The sequence below is a fragment of the Artemia franciscana genome, chromosome 6 (genome assembly GCF_032884065.1).
Source record: "Artemia franciscana chromosome 6, ASM3288406v1, whole genome shotgun sequence".
Lineage (NCBI taxonomy): Eukaryota > Metazoa > Arthropoda > Branchiopoda > Anostraca > Artemiidae > Artemia > Artemia franciscana.
The window spans coordinates 19,238,085-19,266,036 of record NC_088868.1 but is presented as its reverse complement, the minus strand read 5'-3'; the positions used below and the strand labels follow the sequence as shown (position 1 = coordinate 19,266,036).

The 27,952-nt window shown below is 33.6% G+C and overlaps 1 protein-coding gene across 1 annotated transcript; it reads right to left on the bottom strand.

Annotated features, from left to right (window-relative positions):
• Positions 1–125: 125 nt before the first annotated feature.
• On the bottom strand, positions 126–25,925 carry LOC136028150 (tRNA-dihydrouridine(20) synthase [NAD(P)+]-like). The gene is made up of 7 exons (XM_065705814.1): positions 25,860–25,925; positions 18,533–18,750; positions 11,725–11,863; positions 7,325–7,657; positions 3,432–3,719; positions 1,350–1,697; positions 126–315 (listed from the first exon to the last, which is right to left on the bottom strand). The coding sequence occupies exons 2-7, from the start codon at positions 18,681–18,683 to the stop codon at positions 228–230; spliced, it is 1,347 nt and encodes a 448-aa protein (XP_065561886.1). The 5' UTR covers positions 18,684–18,750; positions 25,860–25,925; the 3' UTR covers positions 126–227.
• Between the last annotated feature and the right edge of the window lie 2,027 nt (positions 25,926–27,952).

Genomic DNA, 27,952 nt, shown 5'->3' with positions numbered 1-27,952 from the left:
TTCAGTTTCATAAAAGCATACTGAGAAGAAATGTTTGGGATCCTATATTTTAAAGGAACTCTGATTTCACTTTTACCGCGAATTGCTGCAAAATACGCTTTTCTAATTTGTTCTGACGAAAGATGTAAATAAACCAAAATTTATTATTTTAATTTTAACAATTCCAGAGAAATTAAAAAATTAAGAAGTTTGAAAATCGTTATTCAGAAACCTAAAAATTACATATGCTAGGATCCTGATTTAACTGGAGCCAAATCTAAAGCGTCAATGCAGACTTGTGCTGCAGCTTGCTCAGCATATCTCTTGCTTTTAGACCTGAAAATATATAAAATATTTAATAATTAATACAAATAAATTACATGAATAAATTTAGGCTTATGTATGGCAAGATAATGCACAAAAGATTACCATTCAGCCCTTCACGTTTGAGCAGAATAAACATTACATTTAGCGAACAATCAACCAAATTAGCTACAAAAGTAGTTCCTTTTAACATCGTATTGTTTACTAATAGTCTTTGTGTAATAAAAACAGACGAAATATAAAATTATTCATTCATTATGAACACAGCCATATAGTTGAATATACAAAAAAAAAGTGAAATGGAGCTGATGATACAAAACTGAATTTTTATGTTTCTAGGCTTAAAAAAAATTATGTGTAATTATACCAGTAAGTTTTAATAAAGGTTGTGCTATCACATTTCTTGAGTTAGATAAGTTATTTCTACTAGAATATATGTATTGAAAACAAAATTCTTCATGGTATTTCAATAATTCATGGGGAGGAGGCAAGAATCGGAATTTTTACAAAATATTAGAAAAATAGCCATATGACAAACCCTTATCCTTTGCTCATTGCCTCAAATTGCCAATTTTACACATAACTGCAGAGCTATGTTAGAATAGGGAATAAGACACAGGAAGATTTCAACAAAAAGAACCACGGAATCCTTCCTGAAGGAAAATTCTTTTTGAAAAGGAAGAAAAAACAAAGTAAAATACATAACAGCCTTAATATCTATGTTAAAAAGCCTCTTTCCCTGTTTTAGACATAGACTAATAGTTACAAAGGTAAACTGATAGAGAGAAAAAAAATGAGAGAGGGAGAGTGTGAGGGAGAGAGAGTGAGAGCGAGAGAGAGAGAGAGAGAGCGAGAGAGAGAGAGAGAGAGAGAGAGAGAGAGAGAGAGAGAGAGAGAGAGAGAGAGAGAGAGAGAGAGAGAGAGAGAGAGAGAGAGAGAGAGAGAGAGAGAGAGAGAGAGAGAGAGAGAGAGAGAGAGAGAGAGAGAGAGAGAGAGAGAGAGAGAGAGAGAGAGAGAGAGAGAGAGAGAGAGAGAGAGAGACTTACCCAACAGATGAACCATAGATTTTTCCTTCAACCGTTACTATAGAATAAAATAGCTTTTCAATACTCTTGGTTTGGTAAAGAGGTTGTTGTAACCCTTTTCTTTGCGTCCACATATACAAAATACTCTTAGGTAGCAGAGTTTCAGCTTTCTTTACTTCACCGCGATGAAACACTACTGGAGCAAGTTTCATACTGTCTTCATTTCCATCAACAATCTTCAGACGCTTATAAATAGGTTCTTCAGACAGTTTAATCCCGCGACTTGGCTGATATAAACCACTTTTTCCGAGTCTACATTTGAATTCTTCTTGCTTTAATCTGTAGTAAGCATCTAAGCTCCAAATTTGGCTGAAATTTGGAACAAACATAAATCCACAGCTTTGTTTTGAACCTCAGGAAGTCTTAAAAAAGCTTTTTTTGCTACTAAACAAGTTCACACAGACTTTTTACCCCTAGATACTTAAAAGCCATACCTGAAACATTGAACGAAATCCAAAATGGAAAATAAAGAGTAGAATGTCCTCTTTGGAAGAACTTAGTAAAAGTGAAAAAAGCACTCACGATAAAACCAGCTGAAAATAGGGTATTCCCTTCGAGTATACATTCTAAGAACGTCGTGTAAAACTTTCTCGTCTGCAGTCGAAAGTTTGACAGTGGTAAATCATACAAAATCCCACCAATAAAGTTGGTTTGGAATTAGGACACATGAAGTATTACCAAAAATCCCATTCCAATGATTTGAGATGCCTGTTGCTAAATCTCCTGCCCTTCACTTGGTTTAGCATCTATGTCGACAGGACAAGATGCTTTGTCGTTTGACTTTTTTTCGGTCAACACGGCAGGACTTCGAATTAAAAAACTTAATATTATTCAATATTTCTTTACCTTTTGACGACAGATTACAAAATGTTTACTGTTTTACTTGTCGACATTGAAATTAGAGATTCAAACAAAAAATTAAAAATGGAAGCTGAATTTATGGCAATTTTTTCCTAAACAATAATAGTTTATTTGTGTTCAACAATGGTAAGGAGAATTAGAATTAATTAAGCAACTAAATAAAAGCTGACGGTTGATTAATTCAGCATCAAATAATATTAATGTACTAAATTTGAAACTACCAAGAAAGTGCGTTCGACTTTCTATCCCCAGTTGACATAGAAAGGCAGAAACCAAACGTTATAGAGTAGAATGTTAAGACAATGTTTGCTGAGCATGAAATGCTATATTAAACAGAGCTTAGGTGCCACCTTCTTTATTTATTATGGTTAAGGACATGAATAGAAGCAAAGGACATGAATAGAAAATCCAGAAGCATAGCTAAAACAAAAACGGAAAAAAACTTATGTCAAGCATTTGAAAATTATCGACAAAAGTTTTCTTTAAATTCCTTGCTCTTCACAGGCTGCAAGTTGATGCTTTCAAAATGTTAAGACTATACTTGAAATAAATTCGCACTACTTATCCGACAGAATCAGACTCTAATAACATTAAACCTATAGATACACAAAGCCCCAACCTTTAAGGGAATTGAAAGTTTTTATTTTTATTTCAGGAGAGAGGAAAGTATACGCAAACAGGTATACAGTCGACATACGTGTCCAGATATCAACCACTCTTTCCCATTTTCTACCACGTTCATGCTTCTCTCATACTTTATTCATTAAATTAATAACCAAAGGAAGGTTTAGTCGATACTTGCACAAAGTGTGAGCCAATTCTTGAACAAAGAAGAGAGTGAATTCCCCTCGGGGTTGGTTCCGAAGAACCCTCCTCCTTTGCCCTCGAAAACTGACAAATAGTGGCCTAAAAGCAGTTGTTTTGTATTTTGCTCCTCCACCCTTAAAATGAAAATAATTTAATCCCTTTTCGTGAGTTAGACCTCTGCATTTATGGTTCAGCCTATAGAAGGAACATTACAGTTTTTTTTTCCCAAATGTGACTTAGAGCTTTACCTTCGCCAAAGAGTACAAAAATACCTACGTTTTTACAAATTTACCAACACAATATTTTAATTAAACATATTGCTAGTCTACTAAAATACATTGCCACTTAGGATTCATTTAACAGGTTCCGACTTACCATAGGCTTTCCAAAGTCTGGCAATCAAGAAGTGCCTTTCCAACATCACTATCCTGTAAATCCCTCAACATTGACTGAATGCAGTATTTTGCGTTGCCAACCAGGCTATCATAGTCAACCACATACTTCAAATACGACTTTATCACGCTTTCAAGCGGAAGAGACCCTTGTCGCCGAAAGACAGAGCAGTTCCACTGAGCGGCCCTGGCAATCATGATTGCAGCTGCGTTTGTCCGCTTTTTAAAGGAAAGTATGTCTTCGTAGCATTTTATGTCGTTAGATCCACCACTAAAATGACAGAAAGCAGGAATTATTAGTCAAAGCTGATTAAAGTAAAACAGTTCAAAATAGGGATGTTACCTTTTTATTGACAGTGAAATATAAAATTATTTAACTGAATATTTCGAACACATATACAGTGTTCATCATCAGCAGTAAAACTTTACTGCTGTCAGAGTTTTACTGCTGATGATGAACACTGTATATGTGTTCGAAATATCCAGTTAAATAATTTTATATTTCACTGTCAATAAAAAGGTATCATCCCTATTTTGAACTGTTTTACTTTCGTCATGGAAAGGCAGTGTGGTCTTCGAAGTTATCTACAAAGCTGATTAAAATGAAATACATCACTATACTCATGTTTTAATCTTCGTATTATCTTTTTTAGGCTTTATAACTCCTTTTAGGACTTTCCCCAAGAGCACCTTTCCAAAGGAAGGTGTTCAACAACACCATCTTCAAGAGATTATCTTATTTCAGACGATAAAATTAAAATTATCTGTTTAAAATATTCTTTTGTACAACCTAGTTTTTAACCACCTTTAAAAAATGAAGCTGAATCGAATGATTCGGTCCATTTCCTTACCAGGAGTTTTTGGTATCGCCAAAAACCATTACCTTTATTTTCAGACATGCAAAAACAGTTGTAAAGACGTAAATGTCTTATAGCTTCGTACCTTTCAAATTACCACAGGAACATTTTCCCCTTTTGACGAAGACATTTTTTATTTACTTGTTTTTTTTTGGTTCTAGAAGGTTCTAACATAAATAACTCGTCAAGGACAAATAGTGTCAAACAAGGTGGCAAATTAGTCCATTTCAAAACATTATTTTGGGTATAAATTAAAAACAGGAATATTTTAGTGAGTCCGCATTAAGCTACTGCCGTAGTAACAAATTGAAAATAAAGTGGTATCCTCGCTCAAACTCCCAACCAACTTTTACGTTAAGCTTACATATGTTATACTTTTTACCATTTATTTCTTAACTTTTATAGCAAAGGTTGATTAAAATCCTGTTCGAAGTCTATTAAAACAGGGATGACTACTAGATATTTTGTGCGATAACTGGTTCTGCGCCTTTTGAACTTTAGTGATCAATTAGCGAACATATCAGAAAAGTCAGTGGATCTACGAAACAGGGTTTATGTTCCTACAAGTGATTAAATACAAAACATTTTTTTTTCAACTGAAACAACATTGAAACTTAAAACGAACAAAAATTATATCGTATATGAAGGGGCTACCCCCTCCCCAATGCCCCACTTTTCACGCTGAAGTTTTACATTACTTTTTAAAAAGCTTCTGATTCTAATTAAACGGCCCTGATGTTTCAGGAGTAGTTCTCATTGAGATGGGCAAAAAGTACGAATTCCTTGACTTCTTAAGGCGCGTTTCATCCTTTTTCAAAAATTTGGAAAAATTTCCTACGCTCACAGCTTTTTGTGCATAATATTAAAATTAATAAATTTCTTTAATTTGAAGTCAACATAAAAAGCCAATTCTTTTTATGTGTCTATTGTTGTCATGATTCCATTTTTTTGCGTTTTGGTTACTATTGGACCAAGTCACTCTTTACTAAAAGTTTGTTACCACAAATTGTTTGATCCCGTTCAAAATTCGATAGTTAATGATAATTTATTGAATTCACACTCGGTGGCGCAATCCATGAAAATTAAGAGATACCTAAAAAGGTATTTTCCAGTGAAAATACCAGAAAAAGTACTATTCAAAATCTAGGAGAGGCAAACAACTAGGAGGGGGTTGCCCATCTTTCAGAGCAAAGATATAAAATACTCAACTAGGGCTGGTAATTGCTTTGCCATTCTGGCGGCAGAATTAGCGATCGACAAACAAAGGGTTGGTAGATGTTTGATAAAACTCAACTTAGGAACACCCGTTTTCTCTTAGATTTTCCTATAGTCCTTAATCCGAGAAGGCCAGCCACGAAAAAAGTGGTAGAATTTAAAATAAATTCTGATCAAGTTTCGCCGAATTCACCAAGACTCTTTCTGAAAGCATTGTGCAAAAAGTGAACTCTATACGTCCTAATAAGAGTTCTATACGAACTCTATATGTAAAAATGGGTGTCAGTTAACACCCATTTTTATGGAGTAGACGGAGTAGACCAGAGTAGTCAAAATTATGATTCCTTATGCTTGTGAAGTGTGTGTTACAACTAAACATATTCAACAACAAGCTCTAAAAGTTATATACGATGCAAAATACCCCGATTACACAAGTTTATGGTTCTCTTTCCTGGCCCTTTCCTATGCAGCTAGATCTAGTCTGAAAGACATACTCTAGGTTTTCTAGAGGACTTGTTTTTATATGGTTTCTTGAAAAAAAAATTCAAGTTGAAAAACGCGACAAAATTCTTAGTGTTTTTTTTATCCTATGCATAATTAGCAAAATTAGCATTAGCCACACTTACCTTTAAACAGTTCATATATGTATTACCGGGATGAAAGTGTTTCGCATTTTTGTGTCAATAACACATGGTCAATAACAATCAATGACAATAGACTGATCCCCTAGAGAAAATTTCAGCTTCCCGAACAATGTTGATATTTTTCATATTTTGCTCACGTTCCAGTCTGTTTACCACTGTGAGTAAAATAAAAATTCTATTAAATAATGCATCTGTAAGAATAAGGACACGCCTTTTTTAGTTGTATTTGGCATAGGCATCATCTGGGAATGAATACTTTGCATTTTTTCCCTTCTGAGGGAGCCTTCTCCCTCCCCTTTGAGCGACCTTAGCTAACCAGCACACAATTACAATTAGTGGACTAGGGACGGAAGATATCTTGAGACTTCTTCTAAATCTCTATTTTTCAATGGTTCATCAGTATTTTGCTAGCTAGCAAAAACTATCGAAAAACTAGCAAAAAAAGTGGTAAAAAACTATTTGAAAAACTATCTGTTTTTGGAACCCCAAATATCAAAAAAAGAAAAAAGGAAATCCCTTTCTTGAAAAAGTTCTGAGTAAGTGAAATAAGTTTACCTTATTATAAACTGAACTGTGACGTACGTGTGATTGGATTTCGAAATTCACATTAGATTTTTTCAAAAAAGTACTCGCATGGTAAGCGAGCACTCTACCGTCTGGTGCATGCTTCCGAGTTTTAAGATAAGACTGATAAATTAACAATTCTTACATTTATGCGTTAAAATAAAATCGTTTGGTAGCAACATTGCAGCTACTGTTGCAACCCAGAGGTATTGTAAACCTTCGCTTGGGGGTTTGTGTTCGTAGTATTTTGTTGTTTTGTCGCACTGAATGTCAAGAATTTGTACTTAGCAGCACCTTCATTTCTTTTATCAATAAAAAAAAAAATTTTAAATATTCATTACGGCTAGTCCTCTTAAGAAATTCTGCGGAAAAAACGTAAACACAACAGTGCAACCTAGGCTAAACTTCAGCTTCAGCAAGGTGGGGGCCTGTTATCCTTATGTAAATGTTTTTCGGCTATGGAAAACCCCATAGTCCATTCTTCTTCCGATGAACTACCGTTTTCCAGGTGTTTTTGCTCTTTTTTCAAAATTAGAAGTGATAACTGGGTGAGACCAGGAAGAAAATTTTACTACCGATTACTATATTAGACTTACTTTGCAATAACCGGGATTTTCAACTCCTTAGAAATGGCTCTAATGTAATCATCATGATTATTTTGGTGTGATCTTTCCTCTTTCCTTCTGCCATGAACAGCTAGAGCCGAAACACCGCAGTTTTGAATCATTTTACATAAATTCAAAGTTTCTTCAAGACTGTCAAGTATTCTTATCTTACAAGTGACGGGTATCTTCACATTCTGGACTAGGGTTGCTAAGATTTCTTGGATCTTCTCAGGTTGTCGCAAAAGGGCAGCCCCCATTCCTCCTTTGATTGAAAAATCTTTCGGACATCCCATGTTAACATCAATAGCTGCAACATCAGCTTCCCTATAAACAAATAGTGTAGTTATTTTTGTCCATTGAGATAAAGGAAAAGAAAGAAAGAAAGAAAGAACGAAAGAGAGAGAGAGAGAGAGAGAGAGAGAGAGAGAGAGAGAGAGAGCAAAAGATTTTCAACCGTGAAAAGTACTGCCAAAAATTTTGCCTTTCTGTAACCATTCATAGTAGCCCAAACTCACTTCTCTTTCAGTCTCTGCCTAGTGAACGGCAATGTTTATTGAAAGGTACACTTCTTACTGGTTATAGTTACGAACAAGATATCAAACTTTGAGAAGAGACACAAGGGATCTATTAAATGTGATAAACAAATACTATAAATTTGCTATAAGGAACACCTTCGGGTTGTCGAAATACCTAAATTGGTCTACGGACATAGACGCCTTAACATGAAGCTGACTTATCAGGTCCTGTCAAGCATCTTTTTCTAATTGAGCTATTACCTCCCAGAGCCAAGTGTAAGGACTCATCAAACAATCAATTGCAGTCAGTACTACCTCATTGGTCATTCAAACATCATGTCAATAAACAATGGAAGAAGATAAAAGGGAAGTACAATTGAAAATGGATCCCAGCATCAACCCTAAGACTGCAGAAATGCAGTGTACCTCAAAACTCTGAGATTGACTAAAGTGATGCTAGTTTCGAAAGTTTCCCATACGTCCACCATACTTCGCTACACAATAATGTGCGACGGTAAAAGTGTCAGAAGTCCTATAAGCCTGATAGTGCAAATAATGCTTACAGTGAGTGTGGAACTCACTATACTAGTAGCGCGCAAAATTAAAAAAAAAAAAATCTCAAAACCTCTTCTTTGTCTATTATCCTTTTAATAAGATATTTAATGCATTCATATGTAAGTTCAGAAATGGCGGGTGTGAATTCAATGCACTTTACGGTAACGTATAACACATAAAGGTATTATGTGTTGTAATCGGTATCTACAAAATTAGTCATGAGAATACTATATTAAGTTATGGGCCATTTTATGACCTAATACTACATTGAATATAACTAGATTGTTACATCTACACAACTTTAGCGGTCTGTAACCGTTACTGTTTTTCTTTCCAGCACCAAATTCACCTAGATTAGGATACCATTTACCCCTATTTCTACCAACCTGGTCATTAAAATTCCCTAATAATACACCATGCTTTAATTGGGACCCTGTTAATTTTTTCCTGTAGCTGTAAGTACATTTATCCGAGTCACTACTATCTCTGTCAGTTGGTTCTACAAGGGCAAATAGCACTATGGATGATGCACTTTTTATTTTTTGCCTTTTTTGTATTTTTTAGTCATAAATGAGCAACTAGTATTTCATTATTAGTACTTTCCAAACCTAAACAGACTTAGCAGCTTCCTTATTCATTACGAGCCCCATTTCCGACCTATGCCCTTCTGCCTTTCTTCCTGAGTAAATCAATTCTATTTCACCTAATTTTATATTTCCTTCTTCTAGGATTAATTTTAAAATCAAATTTTAAAATCAAACATCAAACGCCGCCTAGCTCTTGCTAGCTCCAGTTTTAAAAGGCTCACAAATATCTGGAAATGCCGAAACCTGTCGAACCAGCTGAAAGTTCAACTTTTCAACAGCCTGATTGTGCCAATTGCTATATTTGGGTGTGAGACCTGGACCTTGAAGATCGAAAATGAGCGCAACCTACTGGCATTCGAGATGAGATGTCTCCGTCGCATCGCAAGAATCACCTACACTGAACATGTGACCAATGAGGAGGTGCGAAGACGGCTGAAGTCCCCCGACACAATCCTAAATAAAATCAAACGACAACAACTGCGATGGCTCGGGCATGTCAAGAGAATAGACCACGACCGTCTACCAAAAATCTCCCTCGAAGGAACCATAGACGGATCTCGACCACGAGGAAGACCTAGCAAGAGGTGGATTGAAAACTTTGACCAAAAGCGCATCGTTGAGTTGACTCGAACTGCACACGATAGAACAACGTACCGAGCCCTAGTTCACGCCCTGTCAAAAGAAGTGGCCCCAAAACGTCCCGCGAGGATGGACGGGACTTAAGTAAGTAAGTAGTCTTTTCTGTTTATTAAAAAGCTAAATTTAATTAAAACTGATATGTCTAATTTTATATTCGTTTGATAATTGAGATCGTTTATATATGGTAGCAATAACGTCAGATGATAAGTTTTATTAATAAAGAATAGTTATCGGTAATCAGTATTAGTAATATGATAGGAGTAGCCGTGGTAGCAGTAGCCTCGGTAGCAATCGGAGCGATGGGAGTATTTGTCACAAGTGCAGTCACCATAGGAGTTATATTGGTGGGAGCAGTAGGGTGAAAGCGAAAGTAACAGTGATATCTGTGGCCGGAGTAGCACCTGTAACTGCAGGTCTCGATGGTTTTTTTTGTTAAGTTTGGTTAGATACTATCTAACACAAAGACTTCTCCAAGAAGAGATTTAGAGTAGTAAAATATTTTGAAAACTTGGCCGGATCCAATGTCGGGCGCCAGAAACGAACAAAGTTGACCTCAACCATAGCAATAGCTACATACTGAAGTTTAAATTTTACCATAGTATTTTTCAATCAGTGGCAGCATACAACCTTAAATACACTCTAAGTAGCAAATAAGCCACCACTTAAATATGTATTTACTCTGTTTTGCTTAAGGATATCTTTGTTACAATATTAGCCTCAGATTTCCAATGAATTAGTGCAAAACCCTTCCACACAAACCGTGGCGACATCAGAAGCTATTTCTGAAGACCGTGCTTGAGGTCCTCGAATTTTACAGACAAACAATTATTCATACGAAATGATCCTTCGGCCAAAATCTACTTGTTTTTAACATCCAAATTACAATTTGAGCCATATTTTCATTTTAGTTCGTTTATTAATTCCTATCAACTGTTACCTATGTACTTGTTGTTGTCACTGTTTAACAGAATGCCTTCGCAATTATAGCTTTGGAGTGCTTCTGGTTAATTTTTATCGTCCTTCAGTTTATAACTGAATGATCAAGAGTCGAAAGATGTACAGCATCTCCACATTTATGATATTTGGGAAGGGCGAGGGCTCCATCCCTAGGGACTTCCTTTTGACCTCCTAATTATACATATGTATCAACTCAAACTGCGGGTGAAACTGGTGTATAGGACGCTGACATTCCAATATTAGCCTTATATTTCGAATTAGTGACTTGAATAACCCTTAAATACCAATTTGGGTTAAAATGAAACACACAAAGTAAAATACATTTTTAATTTATCTTCGTTCTAAACAATCATCCAACTATTTAAGCCATTCTCTAAAAGACCTTTCAACAATCCAGAGTAAAAAGAAGTACAACATTTGTGTTTTAGTAAAGTCGGCACAGAAAAACTCCAGGTCCTTCGAATGTATAATCCATACAACTTAAAATTATACAGAGCTAAGTATCTTTCCATAGAAATTGGAAGAAATTTATTAAGTATGCAGGCCTTTTATTAAACATACACCCATGCTGTGTTTTGTTTATGATCTCTATATTGCAATTTTAGAATATATTTCATTGCCGTCATTTGGTTTAGGAAAGCCCGGCCATTTAAGACCGTTCCCGAAGTAATCTCTGAGCGATTCCGACACGAAAGAGGTGCAACTGAGCTTGTAGCCATGAAATGGGGGAAGGGGGCTCCGATTCTAGGGCTCTTTAACTATTTCGGTAATATTCTGTGCACGATGCAGAATTCACCAAGGCATAACACGTCAAATATTCTCTTTATTTTTCAATTCTTTATTGCGGAAAAAATGATGGAATAAAAGAACTGTATATAAATGTTTTGGCTATAGACTGAGTGAAAAAAAAGGCAAATAACTTAGATTTGCATATTAACAAAATTAAATCTTACTTTATACCCTTTGAGGCTTGAGCCCCAAAGATTTTCCAACTTCCCCCTTGTCGGAGGCCCTACCACCACTTCATAGCTGCAAGTTCCTAGCTAGAAAAAAACTGCGAAATAATAAATTAGTTGTCTGGTCTAGTTAACATATTTAACTGACATGTTACAAAGAATATAAAGAAAAAAGATATTACACTTTAAGGGCGACTTCTAAAGCTCTTTTTGCATCAGCTGTCCCAATTTGGAATACAATACGGTCTTTTTCTCGGCTACACGTCCGAAAAACAACAGAGCCATCTGTTTCACTAACATAGTCAATAGTGTCCAGAATCTCTAGAAAATAAAGGCAAAGATTTTTAAAATCCGAAATCTCTTTTGAAGTATCAGTAATAGTTTAAAAGAGGGATAAGAAAAAGCTAAACACATCTATTGGCACCTTCCTTTAATATAATGCATGTCTCTGGGTATAATGATATTAATATGAGTTGTATTTCAATGTCTCCTCTACTCATAAAAAAAAAGAAAAGAAGGTTGTCATATAAAGCAAAAATGCTCCCAATTCTTCCATCAGAAGAGTGAAATAGTCCCTGAAATTTTAACTGCGTCAGTCAAGTCTCCAGCTCTCATTACAATCGTCAAAGGTGTTCCGCTAGAAATAGATGAGTCCATGCTCATGAAACTTATTCCAAACTTCTCTAGAGTAGTTCAATGTGGTAGAAATAGAGCGTTGAAGGTTTATTTTAAGCAGCAACTTCATTTACATACAGTCCTGAATGAATCTGTCAAAATAGACTACAAAAGACTGCCTATTCAACAAACCATTTTCTGGCCAATATCTTTTTATTTGTCACCAAGTCGGTCGCAAATCAGAGGAGAGAAAAAATGTGACCTTGTGTTCAAGATGCGGTTCTGCCGAGCACATCTCATTCCATGATAACTCTTGCTCTAAGACTATGTTCTAAACTACTTGCGAGGTTTTTGGCCACACTTCTTACAACGTAAAGTGTCCGTTAAATCTACATAGTAAAAAAAGAATTTGTGATGCAGCCACCAGGGATCTCTACAAAACAGTACCAGGACGTGAAATATGTTTCATGGAACATGAATGGTGATCTGTTGGATAAAATAATATTTTTGAAAGATATGCTGCTGAATAATGCTTTAATTTGTATTTAGGAGCTTTTCCACAGATATCCTAGCCTTGTTTTATTCGATATGAATAGAGACTTTCGAAACTTTTTCCGCTCCCACAAAGCTCCTTCATTCCCAAGGTCGGTCGTCAACCTGGAGACCCGGTAATTTCAGCTTCAGCAAGCATTTTTACACGGAGTCATGCTCCTTCATACGTCAGAAAGAGGCGTTCATCCCTCTGTTATTCACACCTTGAGAAATTTATATTCGTGGACTAAAGTGCGCATTAAAATTACAAATCCACTTATGTTACCGTTTTCCAGTTCATCTTATCTAACACGTGCTCCACGAAATAAACTTTCCAGTAGCCTACCGAATAATCTAAATAGTTTTGTTTCTGTTTACAAGGATACGCGTCAAGGTGCTATCACTTCGCCTACTCTTTTTAACAATGGTGTCTTAGACGCCTAATCAAAATCCAAATCCTCATGCATTGAGGCAGCAACAAAAGTGACACTTGTCTGTTATGTGGATGATGTCCTTAAGCTTAGCAGGCCGATAGAGCGTATCGAAGAAAACTTCAGCATACTTGACAGAGAATATTCTAAACTAGGGTTGGAAATTAACTATTAAAAATCTGAGGTGCTTCAATTTCATCGCGACAATTTGGGTCCCACTCCGTCAGTCCAGCTGGGACGTTCTTTAGTAAAGCCAGCTGAACAGCATGTTTATCTTGGTCTTCCGATTGGGCCACCCCTAAAGCAAACGCGTTTGTTGCTGATTTATTACTATTATTAATAATTACTACTACTACTAACTAAAAATTACTAGTACTACAAACTACTACTAATGATAACTCATCACAGCACCAATCCACCTAAGGCCAACACAGCTACACACGCTCTTTCTCCATCCTAATTTATTCCAACCTCCCAGGAAGTTCCCATTTCCTTTAAATTTTTATTTACAACATCCTCCCACCCCAAACACGGACAACCTGCTTTCTGTTTAGCCCTAGACAGTTGGCCGAAAAGGGCAATCTTTGAAAATTTATCATCCTTCCTTGCCACTCGCAGAACGTGCCCTAGCCATTTCAACCTTTCTTTCATTATAGTCGTAGGAAGCAGGATTATCACTTTTCGTATAGCCTACTGTTTGAAATAGTGTCAGTCAACCGGAGAAACAAACAAATTTGTCTCTCCAGGCAATTTTTCTGGAAAACATCTAGCAAATCCTCCTGTCTTTCGGAGCGTCCACGCTTCAAAACCATATTTGAACACTATCATCACTTTAGCTTCCAATATTCTAATCTTGATTCATAGTTTTATCTTCCTATTCTTCCAAACTTTTTTCAATGGTGAAAAAACACCCTTAACCTTAGCTATTTTACTTTTAACATCTTCACTGCTCCCACCGTATTTACTAATAATAATACACAGGTAAGTAAAGATATTCACTTGATAAATATTTTCATCACCTACCGTCACCTTTTCGTCTCCACTTATTCCTAGCCTGCTAATTTCCCACCTTGAAAAAAGGAATGGTGCGTCCTATGCTTCAGTTATCCGAAATAAAAAAGGGGTTTAAACCAAATAGTTTTCGTTTAGCGAAGTTTAGCACCATTTTCGAAGATCTTCTCTCAAACAGATAAACGCAAACTTCGTTTAGTACATTTCAAATTCGCAAAACATTTCCTTCATTTACACACGTGGACCCGAAATTCAAAAGCCGACCCAGCAATTTTGAAACATAGCCGCAAAATCAGTTTTCATCCATAGTATCCCCTTCTTATGCAGCGATGTTTAAAGTTATATGTATGTAACAGTTGTCCAGTGTTTTATAGATGATCTTTATTAATTGCTCTGATAAACGTTGTGATGTCTTTTTTTCGTATTCCAGTTTTATAGCCGTTTTCCCTATTTTGTAATCAGTCTCTGTTTACTTTATTTGTATTGTCTGATGAGTAAGAAATAAATAAAATAATGGTGTCGAAAGGACGTATTTGGGCGCATTTAAATTGGTCTCAGGAACGGCTATGGGTATTAATTTGAAACTTTAAGGGAATGTTAAAGGGGATGTTAAACTAATCAAAAGACACTATATATTTATCATTTTGTTAAAACCACATGTATGCTGTCAAAATCTATGTTGTCAAAAGGGCATAATTGTAATATCTCAGGAACGACTAAGGGCACTAAGTTTAAACTTTCAGGGAATGTCAAGGGGTTTACTGAACAAAATCAAAAGACACCATATGTATTCAGGTTGTCAAAATGACATATCTGCAATATCTCAGGAAAGCTACCTGGTTGAAACTTTCAGAGAAAGTTGAGGGGGGGGGCTGAAATAAATAAAAAGACACTTTATGCATCAAGGTTGTCAAAAAGGCGTCAAGGTTGTCAAAATCTCATGAACAGCTAAGGTGTCATGTTTGAGCTTTCAGGGAATGTTGAGAGGGATGCTGACCTAAATTAAAAGACATCATATGCATTCAGGTTGTAAGAATGCATCTTCTACACACCACACAATGTAAACTCTTATATCAAAGTCATAAATAAAAGAGCTTATAAATTCAGAAATAAAGAGAGCTAACTGACTGATACCTCTGATATATATTTTTTTTACTCCATTTTCATTTATATGTAATTTGTTAAATACTCTTCGAACATCAGCTTTTTTATCGTTTACATTATCTAGTACAGGGCTTCTTAAACTATGGGTCGCGGCACCATTTGGGGTCGCATAGCAAAATTATAGGGTCGCGAGTGATAAAAATACAATTTAACAAAAAATGTGTTTAACTTGTAAAATTAGCGTTATAAAGAAAAATAACAATCATCGTAGATAAATATATCATAAAATCTTCTTGTTCGGAAAGACTGTTTCCTAACAAGAATTTCTATTCCGACCATTTCTGTTCCGATCATTATAATATCTTGTATAATTTTACTATGAATCAGAAGATGTTATAGAGATTTATAAAAAATGCAGATTTACTTTTGTCAATCTCTTAAAACTGAAATAATCCTGATAAATATTATCAACAAAATTTCTAAGTGTTATTTTGAAGAAACTATATAAACATTTCGTGTTATTTTCACTTGGCCATTGTATGATTGTGATCGAAATGCATGTCATTCTGAATTAGTCAGGTTAACCCTTTCGCGACCGACGGGACCTTACAATCCTGACATGTAAAAGTCCTTTGGGTGCTTCTTAATTGATTGATAGCAGCAGAATTGAACAATGTGCTTCAGGATGCTGTTAAGGTCATAAATTTTATTAAGATGTATGCCCTTAACAGTCGCTTATTTTCAAATCTCTGTAAGGATACGGATTCCAACTACACAACTTTATTATTACATGCAGAAGTAAGATGGTTGTCAAGAGGTCAAAGTTTAAAAAGATTATTGTTATTAAAGGACGAGATCGAAATATTTTTAACTGAACGAAAATGTGAATTTGCTGCTTTTTTTTCAAAATGAGTTTTTCAAAATGGCTATCCAAGCTGTGTTAATTGTCAGATATTTTTGCGAAGTTAAACGATCTTAACTTGTCTTTTCAAGGAAAAAATTGCGATATATTTACTTCAAACGATAAAATTGAAAGTTTTATTAAAAAGATCAGCATTTGGAAAAGTAGGGTCGAAATAAATTCGTTCGAAATGTTTTCCAGTGTCGACAATTTTGTAATTGAGAAAATTTATTGTAAAACTTTTATTGCAAAAACTATTGTAGATCACTTAAAAGCGCTAGAAATACAGTTCCGGGCATACTTTATATTAAATATTGATTTACAAAAAATAGTTTGGATTCAAAAGCCGTTTTGGATTGGCTTCAAGTGAGATTGATCATCTGCCACTGAAATCTCAAGAAGAATTTGCTGAGCTTTCGTGTGACTCAAACTTAAAACTACAATTCCAGAAAAAAGCCCTTGACTGAATTCTGGATCGGGACTACAACTGAATTTCCCACAATCACCAATATGGCGTTAAATGTACTTCTGTCATTCAACGCCACATACTTATGTGAAGTTACTTTCTCAGCTCTAACAAACATTAAATCCCAATATCGTTCAGCGATAAAAATGTTGAAGAGGTCTTACGTCCAGCAGTTTCAAACATTACACCAAGATTTGATTTGTTATGCAATAAAAAACAGGCACATCCATCTCATTAAATTTTTAACGTAAATTTTAATTTAATATTTACCACGCAACTACTTGGATATATTCGAGAGAATTAAGACGGTCAGAATCCACTTTTGTTTTTGTAACTGTAATAGAAACATTTCTATAACATTTTGTGCAATTTTCAATTTAAGATTTTATATGTTTCAAAACGAATTCTAAATTTACATATTTTCATATGCATATGTATATTGTTACCTAATAAATATATCTTCAAAAAATATTAATTTATTTTTCTTTTATATTTGTTGGGGCCGTTAAGAAATTCGCAATCATAAATGGGGTCGGGAATTACAAAAGTTTAAGAAGCCCTGATCTAGTATATTATCTTTGACAGTAATACCTCGCCGTTTGAAGTTTGAATTATGATAGGACTTTTTCCTACTTGCCTTAAACTTTAACTTTAATCTTTACTTTTATTTGAAAACTTTCTTTTTTGGTGTTTTTTTTAATCAATTAAAAGCCAAGATCATCTTCTATTAGAATATAAAATCAATTCAAAGTTGACATTTAGGAAGATAACTAAATTCCACGTAGTTATGATGGCGTTACAGTATGACACTTTAACAGTTGGATATAAATACGAGCAGCTTAGAATTTGGTACAATATTGTAGAAGATGGATGGAATGATTTTATTAAAATAGTTTTCAAAGTACCAGAAGCTGTATTAAGAAGGAAGTTGAGAAAAGCATCCAGGAATTTTATCTAGAAGGCTCTATACTTGGTAGAAGTTATAAAGATTTGTCATAAAAGGTAAATCTTACAAGAATAAGAGGAAGTACCTAATATTTTAAGAAAAGCTCTAATTAACTTCTAGTGGCGCAGTTTTCATTTCAGTCCAAAACTATCTGGAGGGGTTTTAGAATATTTTTTCGAAATTACAACAAGTAGATTTTCGCAATAAAGTTTTACCATTAAGATTAACGAAAATAACATTTACTATTCCAGAATCAGTTTCAAATGGCAATTCTTCCTTACTCAATAGTTTTTCTTTTCTTTCAAAATACGTTTTTGATGCTGCAACCATACATGTATCTAATGCTACAACCACGACATAAACAAAAAATAATAAAAATTTAAACTAGCATCAACAATTTAACTGTAAGCATGGACTTATCAAAGTGGCTAATATGAAAATCAGTAAAAATATACCACAGTAAAAAGAGGGAGAAATTGTTTAGAAGGGGCAAATAAAAAAAAAATCCGTATTGACTTCTATCCGTAAAAAAAAAGAATGTCTGATATTTAAAATGCAGCAAATATAAAAATATGCTAAAGTACATGAAGAATTTAAAGATTCCGAGAAAGTTAGAATTCAATTAAAAAAAAAAACACACACCACAAACATACAAAATAATTTTGATAACTAAATAAGTAAACCTGACAAGGAATTCAAAGAATTTATAGCAGATTTTATAGCACACGTGGTAATTGTTTTAAATTTCATTTCATTTTATGTTTCATTTATTCATCCAGAGTAGTATCTACCATCTTAAAGCTTGATTTTGTTTATTTATTTTCGTTTGTGTTCATTTTAAGTGTAGTTTATTTACTATTAGTATGATCTGTTTGTTTTATATTTGAATTCATGTGACTTTATTTCTCCTCATTTTAGGTTTAAATACTTCTTTACCTTTTTTAATTTTGTTTTGAATTTTTAATCAGTAAAATACAGAACTCACGATTTTCTACTCTTGTTGTGTTAATCATTCTCCAATCTATGATTTCTTCACCATAAACAATATCAGCTCCATAGTCCAGTGACAAAAGCCTTAGAGGTAGAGTCCCCATTCTTACCATTGGTGCTAAAATCAGTTTGTCCCTGTAGTCCATGACCAGAATTTAAGTTAATCGAATTTGTCTTAAACTGACTAGGTTTTTCAATCAGGAGATAAATAAGCTAAAATATATAAAAAAGATTTGAATAGAACTTGAATAGCTTTAACAAAATTACCTTGGTGAGATCGTGCACCTATTTTGGCAAATATAACTTCAGGGTCCAGGAGCCTTGCTCCCTGCCCCCACCCCCACCCCACCATAGCGTCACAAGCGTCAAAACATTGCACACTTTTAATTTACAGCCGTTCAGGGACCAGTTTTGGAGCTGTCTTAAATGATCAGGTGATTGATCCGTATCAAAACAGGGTAAGAATACGTTTCTAAAACTGTGTGTGATTGTAATGGTGTCTAAAAAAGAAAAAGAAAAAAAGAATTGATGAACTCTCTGATCTGCATGTTTAAAGCACCTAAAGCAGGTTCCAGGGACCATTCTGATCCTCCTGCTTCAAGTTCATAAACAATGACATATTTTGTGCTGTTTAACTCGTTATCCTTCAGGGATCATTTACAGAGTAAAATTTGAAGACTTAAACCAAGGCTCTGGGTTCAAAGTCCCCTCCGTTCTCTATACTTCATAAATATAGGCGTGGTTGACCTGTTTTGAAATGCGATTATTCAACAATGATTTAAGGACCAGTCTTAAATGACTAAAGGCTATCCCAAATTTATATAGTAAGTACATATTTCAGAAAAGATAATTGATTTTTATTAAATCCAGTAGCCTATCTAACAGATTTTGAAAGTCAACAGTTGCACATTCTGGGTTAAATTACAATTTTATTTAAATATCAGCCAGCAGACCTTAGATTGAAACTGAACAAGGAGTCCAAATTAAAGGAACTGCTCATTTCAAAAATTAAAACTCAGTAGATCATAAAAAAAATATAAGCCTACTTTGGTCTCCAACAACGTTTTTGAGTGGAAGATGTAAAAGATGAATTTACTCTTTAGGATTTAATAAAAAAAAGGGGGATAAATTAATCTTTATCATTATTAATAACAAATTTAGCATCTAAACTATGACTATTTTATGCTGTGTATAATTTTCCCCCAAGTTACTGTGTATTGAAGGGTTGATTGTATGAACTTAAAAGGGGGCTCATTTATTGGACACTGAAAGTTATAGAGGCTTTTTCAAGAGTCAAAAGTGATCAGAAAACAGCCAGCCCCCCTCCCTCTCATTCCATTTTTGTTATCCAGATCTCCCCTACCCAATACATCCAATCAAAACATTGAGATAGTGATTTTTTTAGAGTAGTCTTGACTTGACAAATTTCTTGGTTAAAAAAAAAAAAAAAACAATTCATAGCAGTAAATTGTGTCTAAAGCAGAAAATAATTGGCAAGCTGAATTTATCAAGTAAGAATAATCTGAAAGTCCCATTATTGACACAGATTTGTACTGTATACTACAAAATCTTTCTTGGCCTCAAACAATTCCAATTCACCAGATTTCTTTTGTTAAACAAATATTTTCAAAATGAAAAATCCATGTTCAATAGCATTGCATGCAACTGGGTCTAGAAATTTCATTTCTAAAAAATGACAACCAGAAGCTGGGTCAAATTCACATTTCAGCAAAAAAAAAAAAGAGAAAAAAACAGAGAGAAAAATAAACTTGTAGAATTCATAGCACAAATCAAACCTGATAAAACACAAGGGCAATTGTCTTTTGAGTAAATAAATGTAATCTAAATAAAACCAATAATATGGCAAAAAAAACGAATTTTAACCTGAACATCACAGAATGAGTGGTGAAAAGGGAGAGGCTTAAACAACTCACTTATTCAATATACAATGTACATACAGGAATGGGTTCTTGTATATCTTTCTATGGAAAATTGGGTCAGGTAAAAATGTGTATTTGTGCTGAAGCAGAGCAAGAAAGATGATGATGAAGGGGGGGGGGTGACAAGGAAAAAGTGAATTTATCCATATTTATGGAGGACAGCATCAGTAAAATACAGGGAATTTTCGTTTTTGTTTCTTCTAGGGTGATCTAATTGGCTTTCTAAAGAATGAAAGAAACAAAAGACTTTACCTCATTTAAAACAATACTTATGACCTATTGTTGGACGAATTCTACTCTGTCCAACAATTCACTGAGAAGGTAGCATTCCAAACAAGATAAGGATACTCAAGAGGGAAATAGAGGTAACAAATGAGTAAAAATGAGAGGAAAATTATAAAAGGAAGGAACTTAGGACAAAATTATTCAGGGATTTTAAGGAGGAAAAGTGTGCTGTTTGCATGTCGGAAATTACCATTAATTTGGTAATCCCAGTTTAAATTGCTTGAGATAGAGACATACAGTTATTTCATAGGAATAAATAGGGCAAGTGAAAGAAGGGGAGTTAAAAGAAGGAAATTAGTTGTTAAAGTTGCTCCATTCTGTCCAACGATTCATTGAGAAGGCATTATGCCAAACAGGACAAGGATACTCAAGAGAGAAATTGATGGATAACAAATGAGTAAACATGAGAGGAAAATTCTAAAACTGAAAGAAGGGAGTGACGGACGGGATACTCTTAAGGAGACGAATTATTAAAATTGAGGAATTTAAAGGATTGACTGTCAAATCATTCCTAATAGCTTCATCTCATATCCCTTCCAAGATACCATTGGGCTACTTTTTAAGTTTTTGAAACATACCTCAAATATAGTTAGATCATCAATAAATTTCCATATATCTAAGAAATCAAAACCAAGATTGTTTATCATTACAAGGAATGAATTTGGGCCAAACAGGGTTCATTTTGGGATTTTTCCCTTAGGGACACAGTAGTAATGGGAGAAGGTCAGAATGCATATTTAGGTATTTGACAATTTGTGTTTGATCAGAGAGGTAAGACACAACTTGAAATTTATTTAATAGTTTTTCTACATGTGTATTAATTATAAAAAGAATAAAATACTTTCCAGGGTCATTACTGGCCCTTAGGGTATCAATTTGACTTTTAAGTTACTGGATATTTTCAACAAGGACAGCCAGTTTTCATTCATAAACCAAAATCAACAAGACCATCATTTATTAATAAATGAAGATGAATTGGTGCTCAGGTTCACTCAATAAATTACCAATTATTTTTACACAGTCAAGTCTTTCATTTATATAATATATATCATAAAATATAAAGCAGTTTTCATTTGTAAACCAAAATCAACAAGACCATCATTCATTAATAAAAGAAGATGAATTGGTGCTCAGGTTCACTTAATAAATTACCAATTATTTTTACACACTCAAGTCTTTTTTGTCCTCTAATTTGATTCCACTTGCTCTTACCCATGGAAATGATAGATGTTCTGCTCTGAAATATAAAACAGTTTGTGGTAATGAACTGCAAGTAAGGAGCCTTTTGGCTTAACAGTAACCAAAACTTTAAAAACATTATTTTAAAACAATAGCCCATCTCCTATATACAAAAATGTGGAATTTTGTATTTTTTTTTTCCAGAAGAAGGATCACAGATGCATATTTATTTGTTTTCCCAGGAGTGATTATATCAAACCAGTGATCCTGAAAAGATCGGAAGAGAATTCATTTGATCAGAAATCAAGTTCTAGTGCCCTTTTTAAGTGACCAAAATATTGGAGAATATTTTGGTCACTTAAAAAGGGCACTAGAACTTGATTTCTGATCAAAATGAATCACCGGAGTTTTATTACAACCAATCTGGAAAAATACAAATTTTCCTTTAAAGTCATTGTTCTTGTAACCTAAAACGTTTCAGTCTGATGTTTGACATGTATTGCTTGTCTTCTAACTGCCTGTGTCTTTGCTCTTCAGTTTCATCTTTGACATGCTTTAATTCCTGTTTTTGCATATCTTCTAACCACCCATGTCTTTACTCTTCATTTTCATTTTTGACTCACTCAGATTCTTGGTGTTGCTTGTGTTCTAACCAAGTATGCCTTTGGTGTTTATTTTCATTATTGACTTGTTCAGATTCTTGTTTTTACATATCTTCTGACCGCCCCTGTGTTTGCTCTTCATTTTCGTTTTTTACATGCTCTAATTCTCGTTTTTTATTTCTCATAACTGCCTGTTTCTTTGCTCTTCGTTTTTGAGTAACTCAAATTCTTGTTTCTGCATATCTTCTAATTACCTGTGTTTTTGCTGTTCATTTTCATTTTTTACATGCTCTAATTTTTCTTTTTGCGTATCTTCTAACTGCCTATGTCTTTGCTATTCATTTTCATTTTTGATACTTGCTGTTGCAGATCTTCTAACTACATTGTCTTTCTCCTTCATTTTGGATTTTGATTACTTCAGACAATTTAGCAATGCCCTTTGATTTAGTTGCCCATAATGGTTGTCCAGGTTGTTCATTTTTACCCATTATAAATTTAATATGCTTGGGCTGTCCTTTTGGTCCTATCACATTTGATAGTTCAAGTGGTTCTAAAGAATCATAACTTGTAATAATTGCAAATTTTCACTTTTTGGGCCTTCCTATTGACATTACAAAACTGGTTGTGCTCACTGGTTATGTTCCATGTAGCAAGTCTCTTTTATTAGACAAAAAGTCAAACTAATTTAAAATTTTCAGGTGTTTTTAACATTTGAAAAGAAACATCTAAATTATTGCTCAGGCACCATAAATATTTTTGCAGTTTATGTATTAACTTAAGCAATTCTAAACTGACATATGGTCCATGGGATTTTTTTTTTCTTTTTTGAATAACAACATTTGTAGATGTTTTTTTTTTTCTTACTTTGAAAATTTTCAAGGACTATAAAATGAAAATAGTATGACATGGCACTCTATGTCAACAAAGCTTCAAACTTTTGTTTTTTTTTAAGATTTTTGAATTAATGTAATCTCTTGTTGAAACATGTGCAAATATTTTTGCTCTTTAAGCAATTTAGTGTAAACTTTTCCGTGCATGAAAATCATTCATTTTTCCAGATAAGTGTGACAACATCATTGTAATGCTGATGTATATAAAATGACATTACTCACATAATTTTCTTCTTTTAAAATTAAGGCTCTTAACAGATTTTCTCAAACTTCTTACCCATCTAGATCATTTTTTCATTCCAAAATATTCCAGGATGCCAATTTTTCCCAAAAAATATAGAGTTATTTTCAAGAAAAAGTAAATAAATAAAAATTATACAATTACTGCTCAGTTGTAAAGATAATATATATATACTAAGTGAAAATAGACAAAGTTTTAAAGCAAGATGTACTGTTCATGAAACATAGATAATAACCAACATAGTAATTTTCAAAAACTATTTGAGGGAATAAAAAGAGCTGCATATGGCTCTTAAAGTTGCACTTGAGTATAAATAATATAGACTATAAGCTTATAATCCCACTTGCCAGCAGAACCACATTTTTAGGTTATATTCAACAATGTCAGTAGAACAGCAGATCAATAGAATCTGCTTAGTGAATTTTTTATGATTGGCCACTTCTGAAAAACCATGGTTTCTGAAGGAATAAATATCCTTCCTTATTGTTAAAAAAGGAACCACAATATTTAGAAATGGCATACAATAATAAATATAATGGTTGTATAATACTCTTACTTATTTGGCATATTTCCTTTAGAAGTAGTCAATTAGGTCTACTAAATTTTTGCCATTGTTTTTGTTTTTTCAATAGAAAAGGGCTTATAAATGGCCTATTGAGCAGGAAATGATGGTGGCTAGGATGAAATTGTCATGGTAGCAACCATTATTTTTGGAAGCAGTATTAAAAGGAATTGAAATGAAACTCCTCTTCTTTTAACATAGTTTACAGTTCATAAGAGGACATGTATAAGACTCTTATCTCAAACATTTCTAATTAGTAGGTAAAGCACAACTTTACTTTAATTTCTATTTGCTATCTGGTTACATCTATTGTATTTAAATTTTTTGAACTACCTACATATAAAATATATTCTTAAAAAATAGTTAATCTACTGTTTCATTTAACTTGATACCTTTATGATTGGGGCTGAATTGAAAGAAAGGTAAATTAGAGTATTTTTATATAATTTAGCCAGGAAAAAAAGTTACTTCATTACTTGATGGCTTTTTATGGTTTTATTTCAAATTCAATAATTGCCTCTAGGGTAAATTTCATTTTGAGCCCTTGAGGAGGCTCAAAACAGCCTAAAGTAATCAAAATTTTAAAATGATTTGAAGAAAAATTGCCCTTTGTAGCTGATTCATTAATACTATTTATTATTTTTATTAGTCTTAATAGTAAAATGTTGTTTTGAAAAAATTTTTTACAGGAATTATTAAAAAGAGCCTGAAACTCTCAAGAATGGCATTAAACCAGAACAAAAAGTAGCCTATATTATTTGGGTAAAGATTATTAATAGCAGCTATTTGAAACAAGACATGCTAGAAATAAAAGAGACATTTTTAGACTACTAATTTTACAGTTTTGAATATTACTTTAACAGTTCATACCCAGAACCCTTTAATGGTCCAATATAGGCTAGGGTAGTCATAGGCTATATAAAGAATGAGCAAGAAACATTTTCCTAACCTAAACCCTTTCTGAGATAGCAAGAAGTCAATTAACTAGAATTTTACCAAAGAAACAAAAAAAATAAAAAGATGGAACTTTTAGTTTATAGTATGCAGCAAGTAGCCTATCAATGAATCACATTTTCTTGCTTTTCCTATTTTTATCTGCTTTTGAATCAGTTTCTTTGAACTATTTTTTTAGTTTTCCTACATACCTTAAAGCTATACAAGACCATTAGAGGAGGGCTTTGGATGAATAGTGAATATAAAAAACAAACCATGAAAATATGCTATAGGCTACTTGCAATTAGAAGACTTTTGTTCTAAAATGTCTTCTTCTGAAGAGGTGTTATTACTAATTGTTAATCCAGACCCCAGTGATAAGAACAAAAATAATAATTATGAATAAAACAAATGTAACTCTTTTTGTTTTTTGTTCTTTTTTCTCTTTGCTGCAAAATGGGCACTAAGAATTCAGAGGGAGTTAAGGCCTTGTTTAAAAGCTAATTCTGATATCTAATAGGCTCTGATATCTAATAATTCTGATATCTAATTTTGAAAGTTATCATCATATTCTAAAAAATATAGATAAGGTAAAGTTACCTATAGGCCTCAAGTGATGCACCCACTTTCTTCAAGTTAAATGATATGGATATGTATAATTTTACCAGAAAAAGAACTAACAAATTTTACCTTCAAATAGAAGTCCAAAACCACGGTTCGAGTATTTGAATTTTCACTTACAAGGCTGGGAAATTTTCGGCAGAACGTGTAGCCCAAACCCACGAAATTTCTAGCCCAAAAATCGCGAATGCTATCATAACCTTATTTGGCCCAATTACATCGCTACTATGAGCAAAACAAGAACAAAACACAATCGGCATTAGATAACCTACACATAAGTGTTGATCAAAAGCGAAATAAGAGCCCCGTGAAAGAACAAAAATTACCGCCCCTTGACGTATGCCGCCGTTTAATTGACTAGCACTTTGCTGAAAGTAAAAAAAAATATATATAGGCAAATTGTCTTTTACGCACTCAGTTAATTGCATGCATATCTTATCGTAGCTTGGACGATCTTTGTGCTACAAAAATAAAATTCCATAAATAGATCGACAGCAAACAGCAGCCCCAAAAAAATTATTTAAAGCCCCACTACTTTGCTAAATCTTGATTTACAAGCTTTTAAAGAATTTAGAAAATTGTTCTCATTACGAAGTTTGTAATTAATTGCAATTAGTTATTGAATAAGAGCAGGTGTTATTCTTTACTGAATGTCGGTTAGACAGAAAATTAGTTTTACATGAGTAATTTCAAAATTGTAAAAAAAAATGGTTAAGTCTAGTAGTCCGGCTTACCCTCTCAATGCATGTATGTTGCTCCAATTGTGCCAAAACTTTCAGTTGAAATGAAAAAAATATATATATATAAATAAAAATCTTGCACCTCCATAGCACCTAATAAAATAGGCTCCAACAAAAAGTTCTTAACTTATCTTGACGCATAAATACCTCCAGAGTTTTTTTTTTACAAAAAAGAAGAAATTGCAGCATATGGAGCTCTCACACAAAATCAGCAAATAATTAAATTAATAGTTTTCAACAAGCACTATTGAGAAAACTTCTTTAACTGTAACTGCCTATTAAGCACAAAAAATTACGAAGAATCAAGCGAAATAAGGTTATAAATTTGTAACAAGCTTTAAAGACACTAAAATTCTTAGTCTGATCATTAATTGTGTTCTCTATGCCTAGAGTAAAAAAAAAATAAATAAATAAACAGACTGAAAACGAAATTCTTTCCGAAGTTAAGACAGGTATATAAACACATCTTTTTAAGGCAATTGCCTTTGTGTAGTTATTTAAGCTCTACAAAAAAGGGAAGGAGTAGAGAAAAGAGATGAAAAAAACACCCTTGCGGTCGCGAAGGCTATAAATTCACTCCTGAAACTTTCAAACTCAGAATGAAAGGACTTTTCAAGACAGCAAAAAGCCCCTCATCTTGAATGCTACTAATCCTCTATTCTTTCTTGCCATTTATTCAATAGCATAGATTAAATAAAAAAGGTTCATTCCTCTGTTCTTCTTGCACTGAAGTAAGAAGCACAGAAGCAACGTCACTTTTCCCTGATTTTCTCAGAATATGAGAATAAATGTGTTTCCATACAGTTCAAATTATTATACGGAAACTGTTTGAAAAACTAGACAGAGAAAACAATTCAACTTATCTACCATAACCTTATTGAAAAACGATAGTTTTGTAAACTTTAGAGAATACCTATTAAACAACAGAAAATTCACATTTGCACTGTCTTGTTTCAAGCTTTTAGCATACCACTGGTGAATTTACCAGATAAGTATGCTTCGTGGGATCAGGGGTGATAATTTATAGTAAGTATTGCCACAGGCGGATCTAGGATTTCTTTCAGGGGAGGGGGTGCATAATAGGTTTCTTTGATAAATCTGCGAACAAAGAAGTAGCTGAAATTTAAAGGGAACTTCGACAATTATGTGTCGTAGTTAGGTAGTGGAAATGGTCGTAAATTTAATCTGAAATCTGGTTAGGGATAAATCTTTAACAATTCTGCTGAAATTAAAATGGTATAAAAATATTGATACAAAAAAAAAGAACGAAGAGATAGATATCCATAGAAGAAATTTAAAAAGAGGGTTTTAAGTATAGGCAATAAAGCATTAACCAATCAATGTTTCTTTTTAAAAGTAGTGTTTTAACAAACAGTGTCAGCTTTGACGAAATCTCAAAAAAGTGTTAATGAAAATTTAACT